This window comes from Diabrotica virgifera, chromosome 1, assembly GCF_917563875.1.
Source record: "Diabrotica virgifera virgifera chromosome 1, PGI_DIABVI_V3a".
Classification (NCBI taxonomy): Eukaryota; Metazoa; Arthropoda; class Insecta; order Coleoptera; family Chrysomelidae; genus Diabrotica; species Diabrotica virgifera.
This window is the reverse complement of record NC_065443.1, coordinates 10,379,041-10,398,793: the sequence shown is the minus strand read 5'-3', so window position 1 is coordinate 10,398,793 and position 19,753 is coordinate 10,379,041. Positions and strand designations below refer to the sequence as shown.

The 19,753-nt window shown below is 33.1% G+C and overlaps 1 protein-coding gene across 1 annotated transcript in view; it reads left to right on the top strand.

Annotated features, from left to right (window-relative positions):
* Positions 1-19,753, top strand: part of LOC114327284 (protein dachsous) — a 135,483-nt gene that overhangs the window by 62,838 nt on the left and 52,892 nt on the right. The window contains exons 6-7 of the mRNA XM_050648305.1: positions 9,760-9,949; positions 11,175-11,423. Coding sequence (XP_050504262.1) covers positions 9,760-9,949; positions 11,175-11,423 — 439 coding nt within the window. The remainder of the gene's footprint in view (positions 1-9,759; positions 9,950-11,174; positions 11,424-19,753) is intronic.

Below are 19,753 nucleotides of genomic sequence, written 5' to 3'. Positions count from 1 at the left end.
AGTCTAACTTTTGTTTTTATTGTATCTCTATGAGCATTCGAGAATCTGGTCAAGTTTGGAGCGCTGTAAAACCTATATAAATAAATAGAATTAAACAACTTTAGAGTGAAAATTGTTCGCTAAAAAAAAATTGCTATAATGCTATTTTATTTTAAAATGAACTAAAAAATGTTACAACCTCCAAAAGGAAATTTCTTACAAAATTTTCTCTTATTTGTTGGTCACTTGACGATAAAAAGTAATAGGAACAAAATTGTAGAAAATTCAATTTGCTACATTTTATGTTTAATTAGATTTTCCGTAGGGTTGGTAGTTTACGAGATATAGCGCGAAACCCCTTTGCACCCCATTTCCAAGATGGCGGCCGGGGGACAAGGGTGGTGACCCCAAAAACTTGAACTTAAGCTTCTACTGATCCCCCCTACACATTAAAGAAATAAAATTGATTCTTCTAACAAATGCAAGGTATGGCTTAAAAAATGTAACATTTTAATGGACTAATGATTGAATTTTAATGCCAAAATCGTTCTGTTGTGATGTAGCCCTTTTAGGGATTCTAAATATTCCTTTTACAAAGGGGAAATTTTACTATTTAAAAAAAAATGTGTTTGTTTAATGTATGGTGATGTTTAACATGTAATGATTAACATAAGTTTGTACAATTTTGGGCTTATAAGTTATGTGTGTCTATACAATATGAGAAAACAAGTAGTCTTAAATAAAAAATAAGCTTTGACAATGTCACTAACGCTACAAACCGTATCGTCATCGCATAAAAATCCTTCTGACTTGTTGCATATTGAACTTTTTAAGTCAGTCTGATTAAAATACCGTGAATGTTAAGCCCTAACTGCTACACCATAATTTAATATCAATGTAGGCTGGGGACGCGGACCTCGCATCAACAATATCCAGATAATAAGGCAAATACCCTCTTATACCTCGTCAATTTGCATAAGCCCGTACTAAAATCCTGCAAAACAAACAATGCGCTATTGTTCTTTAACGCCTATTGTTACTGTTATTTTTATATTTATTGCAATTTTTATCTTCGAATAATAAGAGAGTACAGAAGGAATTTCCTGAGAGTACTCTGTTTCCCGGTAATGTAGTCAAAAGGTCGATTTTAGACGTTGAGAACAACATAAAATGCGTCAAATAAATTCATTTAGACCAATATTTTCAAGATATTTGTCAGCAATTAAGAATTTTAATTTTATTGCTTGTTATCGATCTATTCTAAGCTCATTTGGACTTTTTGAAGTTATACTTCTTTAGGCGCGATTGGGAGTGAATTATTATTATTCTGGGCGCATGCGCACACAGATAGTATCGAGTTCGTTGCTGAATATTTCAAGTTAGGTATGTATGTATCTATGGCATTTGTAGATGTTGAAAAGGCATTCGACTCCATAGAACACTGGGCAGTGAAACAATCGCTACACAATAGCAGAGTAGATTACAGGTATACAGAACTAATCTCTAATATATACAGTAAGGCCACAACTACGATCCAACTTGAACAGTATACACACCCCATACCTATCTAAAGGGGCGTTAGACAGGGAGATACGATTTCGCCGAAGCTCTTCAACCAAGCTCTAGAGACATTTTCAAGAGATTACAATGGGAAGAATATGGAATCATCATTAACGGCCAATACTTAAATCACCTAAGATACGCTGACGATATCGTCATTATCGCTACAGACAAGGAACAACTACAAATAATGATACAACAACTAAACCACGAAGCCAGTAAAGTTGGATTTAATATGAACTACAGCAAAACAAAAGTGATAACAAATCAAGAGGATGAGTTAAGAATCGTAGTTAAACAAAACCAAATAGAGGAAGTGAATGAATACATATACTTGGGACAAATAATAAAATTGAATAGAGACAACCAAACAGCAGAAATAAAGAGACGAACTAAGTTAGCGTGGGCCTCGTTTGGTAAGCTCAGCTTCATATTGAAGAATAAAAAATACCCTCAATATCTAAAAACGAAAATCTACGACCAATGTATTCTTCCGGTCCTTACATATGGATGTCAAACATGGACGTTCACAAAAGCGAATATGGACAGAATTGCGAAAACACAAAGAGCAATGGAAAGACAAATGATCAACGTAAGACTGTCAGATAGAAAAAGGAATTCCTGGGTAAGAAATATCACAAAAGTTAAAGATGCTGCTCGTCAAACAGCTAAACTAAAATGGAAATTCGCCGGTCATACGATTAGACAAAAAGACGAAAGATGGAATAAAATTATTACAGAGTGGAGACCATGGACATATAAACGAAAGAGAGGAAGACCACAGATGAGATGGGTAGATGACCTAAAACACCAAGCAGGCTCAAAATGGATGCACATGGCTCAGGATAGAGAAAGATGGAGGAGCGAAGGGAAGGCCTATGTCCAATATTGGATGTCGCAAGGCTAATAGATAGATGTATGTATCTGTGAAAAGAATATATTAGTGTTTTTAGTAAATTATTATAATTTTTGTGTCTTTGGATTTGTCTTCCTCGGTAGTAAGATAATAAGTGTTATTGATAGTAAGATAATATTTTATATTAAATATAATATGCTAGTATTCTAAATTTTATACTTCACTTCGTCTATGTGTTACCGTGAATTGTCATTATGTCTGAGAAGCCATGTATACAGACCGACCGTAGATTATTGGTAGAGCGTTCGACTAGAGATCAAGAGGTCCCGGGTTCAATCCGGGCGACTCCTATTGTTTTTTTTATTTTTGGTATTGTTTTAATACAAATTTTTGGAAAGTGGTAAGTATTAAAATTAGTTTAATATTTAAATAATATAAAGATAAACTGTTTTAAGTATATTTATTTCGTTTAAATCATATAATAGAAGTATAACTTCTTACGTGCGTACAAAGTACACACACATTTTTTTTTGTGCTGTTCTGGAAATGTTTTAAGTTGCTCTAGTCTAGACCTACTTCTAGAAATACAACTAAATATCTAGATATATTCGTCGTCTTCTTCTAGTAATCATGACCGTTATCGATCATTGGATATCGTGTTGGCTACCATATTCGCTATCGGGAATTTACTCTAAATAAATAATGATGCGTCGATTTTCCTTACCGTCTTAGATTTTTCAGTCATGATTTTTATATTGCTCCTTTTCAATTCTCCATTGTTCTCCATTCTTCTAGTATGTTATGATGTCTTATAATCTTATTAATATTAATTCGTCATTACCGCTCCGCCATATTTCAACAATTCATATTGTATGTCTTTTTACCTGCAGCTTCTCTGTTCTTTAAATTTTCCAAGTGTTTTCTGTACTTCATACTTACTGCTTATATGAACTTCGTCGTTTATGATGTTTGCGGTTCCAACATAATCTGTTCTTCTTCTATATATAACTTCTTTAGAAAGTAAGATTAATAATTAAGTTAAATAGAGGCGTGAGACAGGGTGACACAATATCACCAAAACTTTTCAATCAGGTTCTGGAAGATATTTTTAAAAGATTAGAATGGGAAGAAAAGGTATAAAGATTTGTGGGCAACACTTGAACCACCTAAGGTACGCTGATGATATCGTATTGATAACCAATAAAAAAGAAGAATTGTTTGAAATGATGAATAAACTGGACATAGAAGCTGGAAAGATAGGCCTTAATATGAATTACAGCAAGATCAAAATCATAACAAGTACAGATGAGGACATCACAATGAGGATCAGACAAGATAAAATAGAACAAGTTTACTATTATATAATATATGTCTGCGTCAAATTATAAAACTTAACAAGGAAAACCAAACAGCAGGGATCAAAAGACGAGTTCGAGTGGCATGGGCGGCATTTGGCAAACTAAGCTACATCCTTAAAAACAAAAGATATACACAACATCTTAAGACCAAGGTATACAATCAATGCGTACTGCCATATGGTTCCCAAACTTGGACATTTACAAAAGCAAACCTGGACAAATGTTGCACATAAGACTAATGGATAAAAAGAAAAACAAGTGGATAAGAGAGAAAACCAAAGTTAGGGATGTTAGACAAGAAGTTGCAAAGTTGAAATGGAGATTTGCCGGACACACCATAAGACAAAAAGAAGACCGATGGAATAAAATTCTGATAAATTGGAGACCGTGGAAATATAAACGAAGTAGAGGAAGGCCACAAATGAGATGGGCAGATGCTGTCAAGAAGCACGTGGGCTCTAGGTGGATAACTGTAGCGACAGACAGAGAAAAATGGAAAAGGATTTAGGAGGCCTATGTCCAAAGATGGACAGAACAAGGCTAATTAAATAGATTAGGATAGATAGAGAGAAATTAAATCACGCTCCAGTTCTTTTGAGAAGCGTTCCGGATGCTCATTTTTAATTCTTCTTGCAAGAGCGTTGATAACACGTATATTATAATTGCAATCATCCGGAAGAGGATACAACAGAGTCATGATTCTCATACACTACTATGTTTTTAAAAACTTTTTACACTTTTAAACATAAAACATACAAATAACGAGTTAATGCACTTAAAAATAACAAAGTTTTTTCATATGACGAATAAATAGCACGCATCGCGTTCATCACTGATGCAATCAAGCTCGATTACGATCATAAATGTTTAATGTTTTTCAAATTGATGAAAATTAGATATTATTTTGAAACCACATACCTCCAGCAAAGCTGCACGCTCTCTAATTAGAAACATTTTTTGAGAAAATCGTTTATCCTCTTCCAAGGTAATTGCTTCCTCCATAAAACATTAAATATTTAATATTTGCCTAGAACCTACTTAATTTATTATTACACATTTTTAGAAGTAAAACAAAGTAACGGAACAAAATTACCGTATTCTAATAAAGGAAATCTCATAAACAGCTTTTTCCCTATAAAAAGTCACAGAGATCGATATTAGAGAAGTTCACACGAGAGTAAATTGCTTTGAGTTAGAGAAAAAGAGAGTGCTGCTCAAAACTGCAAAGTGAACAGTTCTAATAACGTAAAACGAGCTTGTGGAATGTATAAATCGTTTTGTTGCTTTTTTAAATGATTTCCATCTAACAAATGGCATTAAAGGTATAAATACAAATACCTAACCTAACATATTTTTTTAAAACTTTTTGCTTTCTATAAATCACAAGTACAGAAAATAAGACCATTTAAAATTTTCCAAAAATACCCGCAATAACTTAGAATGCAAATTTTTAACCAGTGTATACTTCTTGTTTTCACATAGGGCTCCCAAGTTTGGCCACTTACAAAGGAGAATATCGATAAAGTGACAAAAGCGCAAAGATCGATGGAATGGGAAAGACATATGCTGCATATAAAACTTAAAAATCGCAAAATAAACGTTTAGATCAGAGGAGTAACCAAAGTGAAAAGCGTTAAGGAACAGGTGGCAAAACTCAAATGGAAATTTGCAAGTCACCATCCAAGAAGCGGATGAAACATGGAACATGTAGATGATCTACGTTTTGATCTAGTTTGATCCAGATGGATGACCACAGCGCTGGATAGAAACCAGTGGAAAAGAGAAGAGGAGGCATATGTCCAAAGACGGACAGATTAGGGCTCGAATATAGATAGAAGACCATTTAAAACACGCTAACACCTTTTCATTACTTTTGTAACGTATCTTTTTCTTCTTTAAGTACCATCTCCGGCAAGGATTATAGCAATTCGAACTTTGGGTACGGCTGCTCCGAAAAATTCATTTGATGTACATCTTCAACGTTCTCTCAGGTTGCGCAGCCATGCTATTCTACATCCCTCTATGCTTAGTTTCCCTTGCATCTTTCCCTGCATAATAGGTTGAAGCTTCCTCTTAAGGTGTAATATATCCGAGATACCCCACTTTTCTTGTTTCGATTGTATTCTTGATTTCCATTTCGTTATTTATTCTTTTTAGAACCTATTTGTTTGTGACGTTTTATGTCCAGATTCAGAATTCTTCTATACGCCCACAATTCGAATGATTCCAATTTCTTCATTGATCTTGAATTTAGGGTCCAAGCTTCCCTTCCATAAAGCAAAGTCGACAGGACGTAGCATCATGCCAACCTAACTTAGCTTCAGCTTTAAATCTCCTGTGCAGAGCAATCTTCTCATTTTGTTGAAATTTGCTCTAGTCTTTCCTATTCTGATTTCCTGATCGTAATCATTTGTGGAGTTAACGATTGTTCCACGATATGCATATTTGTCTACTCGTTCGACATTGTTTTCTGTTATGAGAAGATTCTCAATATTTTTTTGAGTTTTCGATATCCTCATAAATTTTGTCCTCTTGACGTTCATTGTTAGACCGTATTCTTGTCCATACTCCGCTATCGGTGTGACCAGTCTCTTGAATATCTTTAATATTTTCGACTAAGAGGACAGTGTCATCGGCATATGTTGTTAATGGAAACTTCATTTACCTTTGCAACTAAAATTTGCCATTAGGAACTTTGCCTTTTTTAGGGTTTTATAGTGACTAGGTTTGTTAAGATTGGACATCATAGATTGAACACCATCTTTAACACCACCAACTTAAAAGAGCGGTAAAGGAGATTGGACTTGAAATATATAATATACAAAAGACAAAAACACTATCACAGACAAGAAGGAAGAGATCCAAAAATTAAAGTAAAGTACTAGTAACTGTATTAATATAACACATTACCCAAATAATGGTTAAAGTCATCCACAACCGAATATGTATATCATAAACTGGACATACATAGAAAATAATGGTACGCAATTTGGGTTTCGCAAAGTTCTATTAACACATGAAGCTTTTTTCACTTAATCTACTAATACAAAGGTGCCTGGACGTCAATCAAGATATATATGCATGTTTTATTGACTATAATAAAGCAATCGACCAAGTACGACATGAACAAGTAATGGATGTCATGAAATCAAAGAACATAGACTACAATGACCTCAGGATTATATCGAATTTATACTATAAGCAACGAGCAAGAGTACGTGTTAACAAACAGCTGGCAGATGAAATTGAAATTGAAATATTAAAGAAGAAGACTTTAACTGTAAATAAAATGACTAGAGGAAATACTTTATTGAAAATATTTACAGACCTTGGGATAAAATATGTAGAAGATGTCCAATACTACATAGCAAAAATACAGTATCAATTAGCTAAGGAAATACTAATGAAAGAACCGGTAAAACCCGGTAACTAAGCAAATTCGACAATAATTATTATAATAATATTAATCTTAGTTGTAGATATAACTACAGAGTTTAGTATAAGTTTGCCGGGTCTTGCAAATTGCTGGTTTTGCTTAAAGCTTAAAGCACTCCACAATTAGGACTAATTTAAGCAAACACAGGTAATTAAACAAGAACTATGAAGCAACTAAGATCTCGGTAAATAAAAGTATTCATCGCTTAAATGTATTTCATGAGAAACGTAAATGTTAAAATATTAATTTTCTATTAGTATAGTCGATAAAGTATGGAAGAATGTGTACTTGTTTGAATGTGAATAAGGTGGGTGTGACCTACACGAAAATGTTTTCAAAACAGTTACTGGCGCTTTGTTGCAACACGACAAACGATGGGAGGTGATATTTAGGATTCTATTTTAAACATTATTCTGTCATGAATATGTCGTTCATTGTAAATTTGGCTAATGCTAATGCATATGTTATAAACCCGCCCAATTTTTCTCCAAAAAATCGCCTATCGTTACTGAACATAACAATAAAACACTGAAAAACTTTTGTTTTCAATACTTCCAAGAAATTTATTATAAAGTAAGGGGGGGACTTTAAAGTCCCTCCTTTAAAGTTTTTTTTAATGCACTTTAAAGTTTACTGCGTGTGTCTGCACTTTAAAGTTTTAGAGTAGGTTAAGGAGGGGGAAGCTGTTAGTCTGCTATTAGATTGTAGATGTCAGAGCTGTAATTCTAAATGGCAACTTAAGTTGGTCATTCAGAATTATATCTATATTTTTTAATTTATTGATTTCCATAGATTCTAACAAATATAAATACGAAGAATTTGAAATTGTTTATTAAAAAAACCACTATGAACACGAAGGTGAAGTGCATATATAGAATCTGTTTTTCTATTATTGACAACCCTTTTGTGTTCTGCTATACGTTTGTTAAAGATTCCGCCAGTTTGACCGATGTAAGTCAAATTAGCAGTCTACCATAATATGTTACAGAGATTGACAAAGTAAACGCTGGAATATGCAGGAATTAGAAGAGAACGAACAGTTCTGATTATTATTTAAACTACTTCTCTTATTTATGTCACCTATGAAACTCCTGCACTAATCTTTTCCCACAAAAATAATTGGTAAAAATAATTCATATGATCAATAACCTTTAGTTTTTAAAATATATTGTTCTGAAGATATTTTTTTGTTGTGGCATCCTAATGAAATTTACTATTATTATTGGGAATAAGCTATACTTTTATTTTAAAATTAAGTTTATTTAACTTTTCCGATTTCCACTTCGGAAATCATTCTCAAAATACAAAACTTTAACGAAAAACTTGCTCTGTGTAGGATTTTTTGTAACCTTCTGCTTGAATATTCTGGACGTAACTTCAAGCTCTTTGGTATTAAGTTATTATGCCTACATATACATCTACATTATAATATATTATAACCCTTAACTACTGACGTGGATGTTTTAGAACGTAGACACTGACATGCGGTATGTCATACCGTTGTCTATTCTCGTTTGTTTTCAATATGATTTTGTCTTATATCACTGTATTTGTTTTTTGCATCATACTAATAGCGATAATTTATAAGTTATTGTACTTGTTATCAAATTAACTCATAGAATATGTAATTCTGATTGTTAATAAATGCTTACAAAAAAAACTAATAGCGAAAGAATACTGAATACACTGGCTTTTCACTATAGAAACGTAAACACTGACATGCGGTAGTGATGTTGATTATAGTTACTTTCGAGTATTCGTTACAAATCGTTACTTTTGTATAAAGTAATTATTTACTGTATTCGTTACTTTGATTACTATGATTACTTTTCTATTTGAATCGTATTTCTCAGTAGGTAGGTATTTTGTATAGGCATAGATATAGATATAGATAAAAATATAGGGTTCTCACATTCGATCTTTGTTAATGACATACATTACATATTTTACCTCCATTATACCTCCCTCTGTTTCATCTACTATCTTCTCCTCACCCTCACAGTGTGAGGCTCTGAGGCTCACACTCTTAAAACGCTTCATACCGATAACGATATTCGATAACACTCGAAAAATACCGGTGCCGTCCGTTACTCGCTGGGATACGATTGGTAGAAAGTAATCAAGTGTACTGGTTGTAGATACATACAATAGTCGTTACTCGCTCTGATACGATTGGTACGAAGTGACGAAGTAATCAGAGTAATCAAAGTAATGATTTGCCTCTCTATATAGTAATCGTTACTTTCGGTATTCGTAAGTAACGAGTACTTTGTAACGAATAGATACTTTTTCAACATCTCTACATGCGGTACGTGATACCACACTAAAACTTAGCGTCAACGTAGCTCAAACACTAAACCATGCTAAAACTGCAGAAGTTGGGAGCAGGTACAATTAGAAGGTACACAGATGGTTTTTTAAGAATATTTTATAAAACAAGTTTTAAAACAAAATATATTTTCGGCGGGGTATGGCATACCGCATGTCACTGGTTAAGAGTCAAAATATATCTCTTAAATTAAATTATTGAAGTTCTTGTATTTTAACCGATCTCTTAATTTTACTTACAGATACTACAGCTCACCGCCATAGATGCTGACAGCGGCAACAACGCCAGAATAACCTATCGTTTACTATCATATGCGAATTCTTCAGACGATTCGGATATCCAGGAAATCTTCGGCATTTTTCCCAATAGTGGGTGGCTCTATCTTCGCTCTCCTCTGGATCGAGAAACTAGGGACAAATATATACTAACAGGTTGGTAATAATTATTGTGCTCTAGATAAAAGCGTTTTTAAATACGTGAACACGAAAAATTTACTCTTTCTTACATCTTACATTTTATTGATAATTTTATTATTTGTGGTTGTCCCTGTGGATAACTGTGTTACCTTATTGATCTTCAACTTCCGTCCAGGAGATGAAACATAATTATGGAAAATTAAAATGCGAAAGTAATGTGGTCTACTTACTCGAAGAAGTCGAAGAAACAGAACTAGAACAAAAAGAAATATAAATCTCACATCACCCAGAGACATATGTAAGTGATCAGAAAAAGCTTACTAAGGAAACGACCTGGTGAAGACGAAATCGTTAACAAAGCTCTGAAGTATATTCCTTGGAAAGCAATTGTATATAACAAACATAACAAATGCAATGTACTAAGATACAGGCTTTTCTTAAACTGATGGAAGGAAACCATGTACCATGATACCGAAGCCAGGAAAGAACCACATATTTCCGAAAAATTATAGACCGATTAGCTTACTTCCAGCAGTCAGCAAGATAGAGTGAGTCATCCTAACCAGACTCTAATCAGAGACAAATAGGCTAGAATTAATCCCACACGCGTAGTTCGGATTCAGAGCTCAACATTCTAGAGAACTACAAGTAATCATACTTATAGAGTAGGCAGCTGGATTCAATGACAAGCAATATACAGGAACAGTCTTCCTTGATATAAACAATGCCTTTGACAGAGTCCTTGTCTCCTTCAATGGTGGTGAAAAGTTTGAACCTTATGTTTTACTTATAATAATAGTCTCCCGTTTTAAACCGCTCACGTGGCTTTGGTAGTATAGCAGAGCAGTCTGCTATATCTAGGGCCTACGGTATACAGGGAAGGTAACAGGGCCAGTGCTACGCTTCAACCGCTTATTATTACCCCTGGTTTTACTCAAGGTGCTCATTTTATTCAGGTTGAGTCGACCTGGGGCCTATAGACCTATAGACGCAAGCATACTACTGCCTGAGCTACGCCGGCCCCGTTTTTACTTATGCCACAGTTATAAATATTTCTAAATTTTAGCTCTATGGTCTGTCAAAAGCCTTCTCCACATCAACAAATTCTAGGTACAGATTTCCACGTCTGTTTTTGTCTGTACTTATGAGTCAACAATAATTCTCAATCTGTTTTGCAAACCAATATTGGAAATTTCATATTAATCTTCTTTTGAAACATTTACAATGATTTCCTTTTCAGTTGCTGCCAGTGATAATGGTACTCCGTCGGAAACAGCTACCACCAAAGTGATACTAGAGATCCTAGATGCTAACGATAATGATCCAGTGTTTGCCAGAGACTCATACGATTTCAAGATCGAGGAAAACTTGAGGAGGGGGACACTCGTGGGAAAAGTTATGGCTACGGATGCTGACATTGGACAGAACGCGGCATTGAGATACAGTCTGATACCTGGAAATAGCAGTTTTCAAATCAACCAAATCACCGGTGAGTAAATGATTATGTTTATGCAATTTGTATATCTTCTTCTTCTTCATGTGCCGTGCTCGATTATCGAGCGTTGGCTATCAAATTGGCTATAGTAGTTTTGTTTACAGCAGCTCGGAAAAGGGATGCAGAGGATCTGTTATACCATTCTCTCAGGTTTTTAAGCCATGACGTTCTTCTTAGACCTGGCCCTCTTACATCTACATTGCCTTGTATTATTAAAGGAGTATATACGTTGTATATATTTTGATTTAATATTTATGTGATCTGTCTACACTGTAGGTGCCAAATCGCTTTTATATTATATTTTGATTTGCTGCCATTAGCCGATAAAGGGTTCTTTTTTCCCTCCATTTCATTGCACAATAGAGAACTTGCACATTTTTTTTTATTACATAATAATGTTCAGTTTTGTTTAAAAATGAGATTTCCAAAATTTCACTATTCAAAAACTCGTAATAACTTAGAAATACATATTTAAAGTCTTCTGCGGTATAAAATAGTTCAAACGACCCGTGACGTCACATAGTTTTACATGAGTTATTATTATGGTTATATTTCGCTGTGTCTAGGTACACGCTAACGTGTACGCAAACAAAAAAGTTAGGTACACGCAAATTAAACTTCATCAAGCCAGTGACGTCATTATTTAGCGTGCGCAGTGACTGTATATTTTGGTACATGCTATTTTGATATGTTTAGTGTTTGTTTGATAGAAAAATATTTGTTAAGGGAAGGGAAGCAGAACTATTCAGATGTTTCAAACTTAATTGTAATAAATCAATGTATATACAAAAGTATATATTTAGGTTAGCAAAATAAATATAATATGTATTTAGTTGACATGACGCGTACAAAATATTGTTAAAATATTTTTTATACGTCAGTTAATTATTATAATCTACTATTCTAAATGGGAAATAAGCCACAATTTAAATAAAAAAGTGATTTTATTAACGTTTCGACGTCCAAATCGGATGTCATTGTCAAAATACAAAAATTAGTCAGATTAAATAAATTATTAGAATTTTTTTTTAATGTTGCTTAGTAACGTAAAATTTAACAATATTTTGTATTTTGACAACTACGTCCGATTTAGACGTCGAAACGTTAATTAAATCATTTTTTTAGTTAAATTGTGGCTTAGTTCCCATTTGGAATAGTTGATTACAAAAATGCCACAAGGAAATAGCTTCAGAACAAGTTGATTATTATTGTGAAAGCTTTAGGTCTTCCTTTTATTTTAATTTTGGACGGTAATACTATTTCACTTATAACTAAAAAAATATATAATAATTTATAGTCTTTTAACTTTTTCATAGTATTTTAAAATGTTGTTAAACTCATTAAAACAACTAAATAATTGTCCACACTGCATAGTTAATTTAAAAACAAACACTAAACAAATAAAAAATAAGAAATCTCTTTACTAATCAATATTAAAATTAAAGTGTAAACACAACGCGATTAAACAAATTCCAACACTCTGACACTCTAACTTTTTTATTTGCGTACACGTTAGCGTGTACCTAGACACAGCGTTATATTTAGGTATATTCTTCTTCTCCTTCTTTAGTTTATTGGCCTTCACCTACTTGGGTATTTGGCCAGCTCGTCGTCGGGGAATAAAGGAAAAATATTTATATTCTAATGAAATTTATCGTATATCGTTGTAATAAGATATACCAGTTTGTTGAGATTGGAGTTTAATACAGTTTTTGAAGGAAAGGAGAGAAGGTTTACTATTGAAAATAAAACCATTTTGTAAAAGTACAAATTTTCTATGAATAGTTCAAACGATCAAAAACACTTTTAACGTCAGATAATTGTATTTTTTTACTGACGTTTATAATGTCTAATTTAAAATTATATACAGTCGGAAAAATGAAAGAATACCCATGAACGATCACATAAATCTCTTATTTTGTATTTGCTGTCTTTTTCTATAAATAACAAACGTTTGTTATAGAAAAAGATAGAAAATACAAAATAAGCTATTGATTTGATCGTTCATGGGTATTCTTTCATTTTTCCGACTGTATACAATTGGTGTAGAATGTAAACATACAACGGCGTGACGTCACGACGCGTTTTGGGGTGGCTGGTATAAGTTGAATTTTTAGTTGTCTTTATAACATTTTGTTCGAATTTAAAATTTTATGCAAGTTCCCTATTAGGCCTGGATCCCGCGTGCCAAAAAAAGTTGATTAATAGCAAGCTGTAAATTTGTTAATAGAGCTTAACGGCGTCTAGTCGGACAAACTTTGATGTGCGGGAACACTGGAACAGGGGAAGTTTTAATTGTGGAACATGATTTTATCTGTGGAACGTGTCATCTTGACAAGTTTACGATTATGAAAACTAATAGCAGGTTGTTTTCAATAACAAACTTTATATTGTCCAAAATTGTTTGTCCGACAAATATGTTGGGCATTTTAATAAGTCCGACACGTAGACCATGTCAAATGACAGGAATTATGTTGGTGGTAAATAGCAGTCTGATTTTTGCATGAGAATTTAATGAAAGAATAACAAATCAATTGGAAGTTCTGTCCGACAAAATACATTGGACGTTTTCGTAGTCTGACCTTCGAAACCTGTAACCTGTTCCACAATTAAAATTTCTCCTGTTCCAGTGTTCCCGCACATGAAAGTTTGTCCGTCTAGACACCGTTAAGCTATTAACAATTTTAAGCTTGCTATTAATAAATTTTTTTTGGTACGCGAGATCCAGGCCTACATCGTCATTCGGATAGAAACAGTCAAACTTTATACATGCTTTGAGTCATTAAAATAAACGAATTATATTTATGAAAAGTCTCAGTTTTTTATTAACATTTAAGAAGATTTTTACTTCCAAAGAAGAATTTTACATACAGGTTATTTATTAAAGCCGGTTTATATTATTAACAGCTTTGTAATCTTGAAAGTATACTTCGATACATTCTAAAATAACTATGTTTTTGATGCTTGAATGGACACAAAACACGTAAACTCTCAAAACAGACAAATTTTATACTTTATAGAAGTGACATTGCCTATATTCAGCGGTATTTAAGATCCAGTTGATTTATATTACACAGATACATAGTCGCGCAAAATGGGGTTTATTGGCAAAATGGGGTAAAAGTTAAAGTAGTCACTTTTCCTTCTTCATTGGAAACCTTATTTATGCTATTAAGACTTTTCATTATCATCATCAGTAGCTCGACAACCCTTTTTGGGTCCTGGCTTGTTCTAGGATTTTCCTCCATTCTGTTCTGTTCCTTGCTTTGTTCTTCCAGTGGGTAATCTCAAGTGTTTTCAGATCTTGTTCCACTTGTTCCATGTATCTAAGTTTGGGTCTTCCCGTTGACCTTCTCCCTACTGGTGCTTGTCTAATTATATGTTTTGGTGTTTCGGTCTCCAACATCCGTTCAACATGGCCCATCCAGCGCAGACGTCCGATTTTTATGGATGTTATATGACGTCAGGTTCGTCGTATGCTGCGTATACGTCATTTTCTTTCACCTCCTTAATATGTAATATACTTAATAAGTTCTCATCGCTTTTCGACAGTGTCCATGTCTCTGATCCATACATAAGGACCGGTTTTATCAGGGATTTGTATATTTTGCATTTGATTTTTCTCGTGATGTTGTTACATCTTAGATGTTTAATTAGTCCATTATATGTTTTATTAGCAATACAGTCGGAAAAATGAAAGAATACTCATGAACGAACATATAAAACACGCTGTATTTTCCTGTCACCGTGTCACAAAGAAAATTGTCCAGTGCAAGCACATGTAACAATAATTATTACATGTACTTGCACTGTACAGCGCGTATATATACAGCGCTATATAAAATACAGCGTGTTTTATATGTTCGTTCATGGGTATTCTTTCATTTTTCCTACTGTATGTATTCTTCTCTTCACTTCTTCGCTGACATTGTTATCTGCGGTAAATAATAAAAAGACTTTAGCATCCTTAATAATACGGAATTGGAGAGGATGTTTGATGTTAGTTTTGGATCCCTTATTTTTACTATCTGGATTTGTTTTGGGTATGTTTTGTTTATTTTTTTGCTATAGACGTATAAATACCAGTCTTCAAAAAGACAACACGTTTTCTTCGAATTTTTCGCTGTATTCTTTATTTTACATCTTTTAGTAATGGCTGCTCTCATCAAAATTTAAGTTATATTTACTTCTTCTTCTTTTTGTTTTTGGTCTCGCTGCAAGGCGATTACCAGCACGATATATAGGCGATCTTGATGTAGTCTGGCTCTAAGCCATATCAAAATCGCTGACTATGTTCTTGTAAAAAGCTTTGGATGAGGTGTGATATAATGAATATAGTTTGTGTTTTACACCTGACTTCATCATACATACGACGGTTCATTTATACTGTCAATGATCTTCTACCTTCTTATTAGGCAATTATATCTGTTACTTTTCCTTGGATTGTGGTTAACATTATGTTTCTAATCCATCTCTTTTCAGACCACACTTCTTCTAACTGACTTGCCTCTTGCTATATTGACTACTCTGTCGTATGTCATTCTACTTATATAGTTGTTTCGTTCTTTATTTCAATACCCAGTTGCCTATTTTCTTTCATTTATTTCTTTTTTATGATTGTCATTCACATCACATAATTCTTTCTTCCTATTCAGTATCCTGTCGCGTATTTTCTTTTCCACCTTGCATGTCGTTCTGATTTCGTCACTTCTTTTTCGATCCCTTTGTGTGTTTCCGTATTTTTAGTTTTCTTTCCGTCTTCTTAGTACTCGCATTTGTGTTGTCTAGCATCATTTTTGATTTGGACCTAATTGATCTCGGTTCAGCCGTGTATGTAATTATTGGTCTTATATTGTATTGTTGTTTCTCCATATTGTATTGTTTAGAGATCCGGCTACTCTATTGGCTTTGTGTATTTGTTCTTTTACTTCTGCTTCTATATCACCGTAATTAGATAGTGTGAAGGGAACTTGCACATATTTTTTTTATTAGATAATAATGTTCAGTTTTGTTTAAAAATGAGATTTCCAAAATTTCACGCTTCAAAAACTCGTAATAACTTAGAAATACATATTTAAAGTCTTCAGCGGTATAAAATAGTTCAAACGGCACGTGACGTCACATAGTTTTGCATTAGTCTTTATTATGGTTATATTTCGCTGTGTCTAGGTACACGCTAACGTGTACGCAAATAAAAAAGTTAGGTAGACGCGAATTAAACTTCATCAAGCCAGTGACGTCATTATTTAGCTTGCGCAATGACTATATATTTTGGTACATGCTATTTTGATATGTTTAGTGTTTGTTTGATGGAAACATATTTGTTAAGGGAAGGGAAGCAGAACTATTCAGATGTTTCAAACTTAATTGTAATAAATCAATGTGTATATATAAAGTATATATTTAGGTTAGCACAATAATTATATGTATTTAGTTGACATGACATGTAGGTACAAAATATTGTTAAAATAATTTTTATACGTAAATGAATTATTATAATCAACTATTCTAAATGCAAAATAAGCCACAATTTAACTAAAAACATTATTTTATTAACGTTTAGACGTCCAAATCGGATGTCATTGTCAAAATACAAAAATTAGTCAGATTAAATAAATTATTAGAAAAAATTTTTTACTAAGCAACAACATTTTTGTTTAATTTAATAATATTTTGTATTTTGACAACGACATCCGGTTTAGAAGTCGAAACGTTAATAAAATCAATTTTTTATTTAAATTGTGGCTTAGTTCCCATTTAGAATAGTTGATTACAAAAATTCCACAAGGATAATAGCTTCAAAACAAGTTAATTATTATTGTGAAAGCTTTAGGTCTTCCTTTTATTTTAATCTTTTACGGTAATACTATTTCATTTATAACTAAAAAAATATATATTAATTTATAGTCTCTTATCTTTTGCGTACTGTTTTAAAATGTTCTTAAACTCATTAAAAGAACTAAATAATTGTCCGCACTCCGTAGTTAATTTAAAAACAAACACTAAACAAATAAAAAATAAAAAATCACTGACACTAACTTTTTTATTTGCGTACACGTTAGCGTATACCTAGACACAACCTTATATTTAGGTATATTCTTCTTCTCATTCTTTAGTTTATTGGCCTCCACCTACTTGGGTATTTGGCAAGCTCATCGTCGTGGAATAAGTCAAAAATATTTATATTCTAATGACATTTATCGTATGTCATTGTAATAATATATACCAGTTTGTTAAAATTGTAGTTTTATACTGTTTTTGAAGGAAAGGAACGAAGGTTTACTATTGAAAATAAAACCATTTTGTAAAAGTACAAATTTTCTATGAATAGGTCAAACGATCAAAAACACTTGTAACGTCACATAAATGTATTTTCTACTGACGTTTATAACGTCTAATTTAAAATTCTGTTTACTTTATTGGAAAAATGTAAATGTAAAACCAAGTGACGTCACGATGCGTTTTGGACCACCTGTTTTAATTTGAATTTTTAATCGTCTTTAGGGGCCAAACGGAAGACAAACAAAACTTTTTTATCTTTGATACATGTTTTAAATTATGTTCTGTTGTGATTTATAACATTTTTTTCGAATTTAAAAATTTATGCAAGTTCCCTATTATGTCCATGATACGTTCAATGCTAATTCGGTCTGTTTCTATTTTACATCTGGCCGGTACCTTGCTTCTTCTTCTTAAGGTGCCGAGACCGCTTGTCGATTGTTGGCTCCCATGTTGCCCAGCATATTAACCTTGACACCTTCCTACCTTGTTAATAATGGCTATTATTTTTGTTTTCTGGGCTAAAATGACCATGTTTAAGTTCTCCATGTTAACTGTATGGATCAGTCTTTATAAGTCGTTCTTATTTCCTGCTGTTAGTATGGCATAGTCTGCATAGCATAGCATAGGGCAGTAGTTTTTTAATTTCCCATCTTGTAACCTTTATCTCTCTTCACGACTTCAACTATTTTATCCATTATGCCATTAAAGAGTAGAAGGCTTAAAGAGTCTCCCTGTCTAATGCCTGTGCCTGTGTCTATTTCCTTTGTCAGTTGTCTATTTTCTCTGTCAGTTGTTTATATTTTGGCCCGCATTTTGTTGTCCTTTTTTCTTTCATTGTTTTAATGATATCTAATAATTTGTTTGTTATATGAAAGATAAATACCGTCCGTTAACCTTACTATGTCAAAGGCTTTTTCTAAGTCCATCAAGCAAAGGAACACCGCTCGATTGTATTCTAGTGTCTTTTCTGTGATTTTTTTTTATAACAAATACTACCTATGTTCACGATCTTCGGCTTCGGAAGCTTTGTTGTTCATCCTCAAGTGATATTCTCTACTCTATAATATTGTAATATTTTGTTGATGAGCTGTGCTAAGTTATCATTGTTTCCATTGTTCCGGTTTTTTGACGTTAGTGGTGACATCCTTCACTGACATGACATTTGGATTGGTGTATTCCCAAGAAGATTATTGGCGGCGGTAACTAGATGGGTGGACGCACATGACGATGCTTTGTTATAGTTGAGGAAAGTTCTCCATGGTAAAGGCAACCAAGTGCCGTTCTCTCTTTTATGGAAATAATGAGGATGCATTTCGTTATTAATGACTTCTCGAATAATTCTGGGTTTATAGCTCCATATTTTTATTAAGTAGTCACAATAAACATGTTCCTAATCAAAATTGTGATAAATTTCCATTAATTGCAGTAGATAATGCAAATATTGTCCTTTTCATGATCATTTTTCAGTGCGTCACAAATGATAGGAAAAAGGGTAAGTCCGTGATAATACACATTTATGACATTTATTCTAACATGACATTTTAGTTAAATCTGACAGTTGTCACATTTTATTTTCAATTTAGAATAAAAACAAATCAAATGTGTTTCTTGCATTTATAAAATGGTATTTTCTTTGATTTGTATAGTCTTATAAATTATACAGATTATATTTGTAATATTATTATCTAATTAAAAAAAATTATTTTTTTTAATTATGGCGCCATCTATCGACAACTAGAATAATCACAGAACTAGAAGTAATCACCGACGTGCCTTTTTTTCTGTCACATACAATTTAATGCGTTAGAAAGGAATCGAAAAACTGTGACGCACTGAAAGATGATCATGAGAAAAAGAATACCTTGGAAATATTATGCACCCAGTATGTCAAGAAATATGATTTGATCGTATTCCTTTAGTCTCCGTCACTGCTGCAAGAGAAAAAAGAACGATCTTGGGCAATTAACCGACGATATTGAAGTGTTTGTAAGCATTCAACCGTTAAAAACTCGTAAATAAATTGGCTAAGAACTTATTTACAA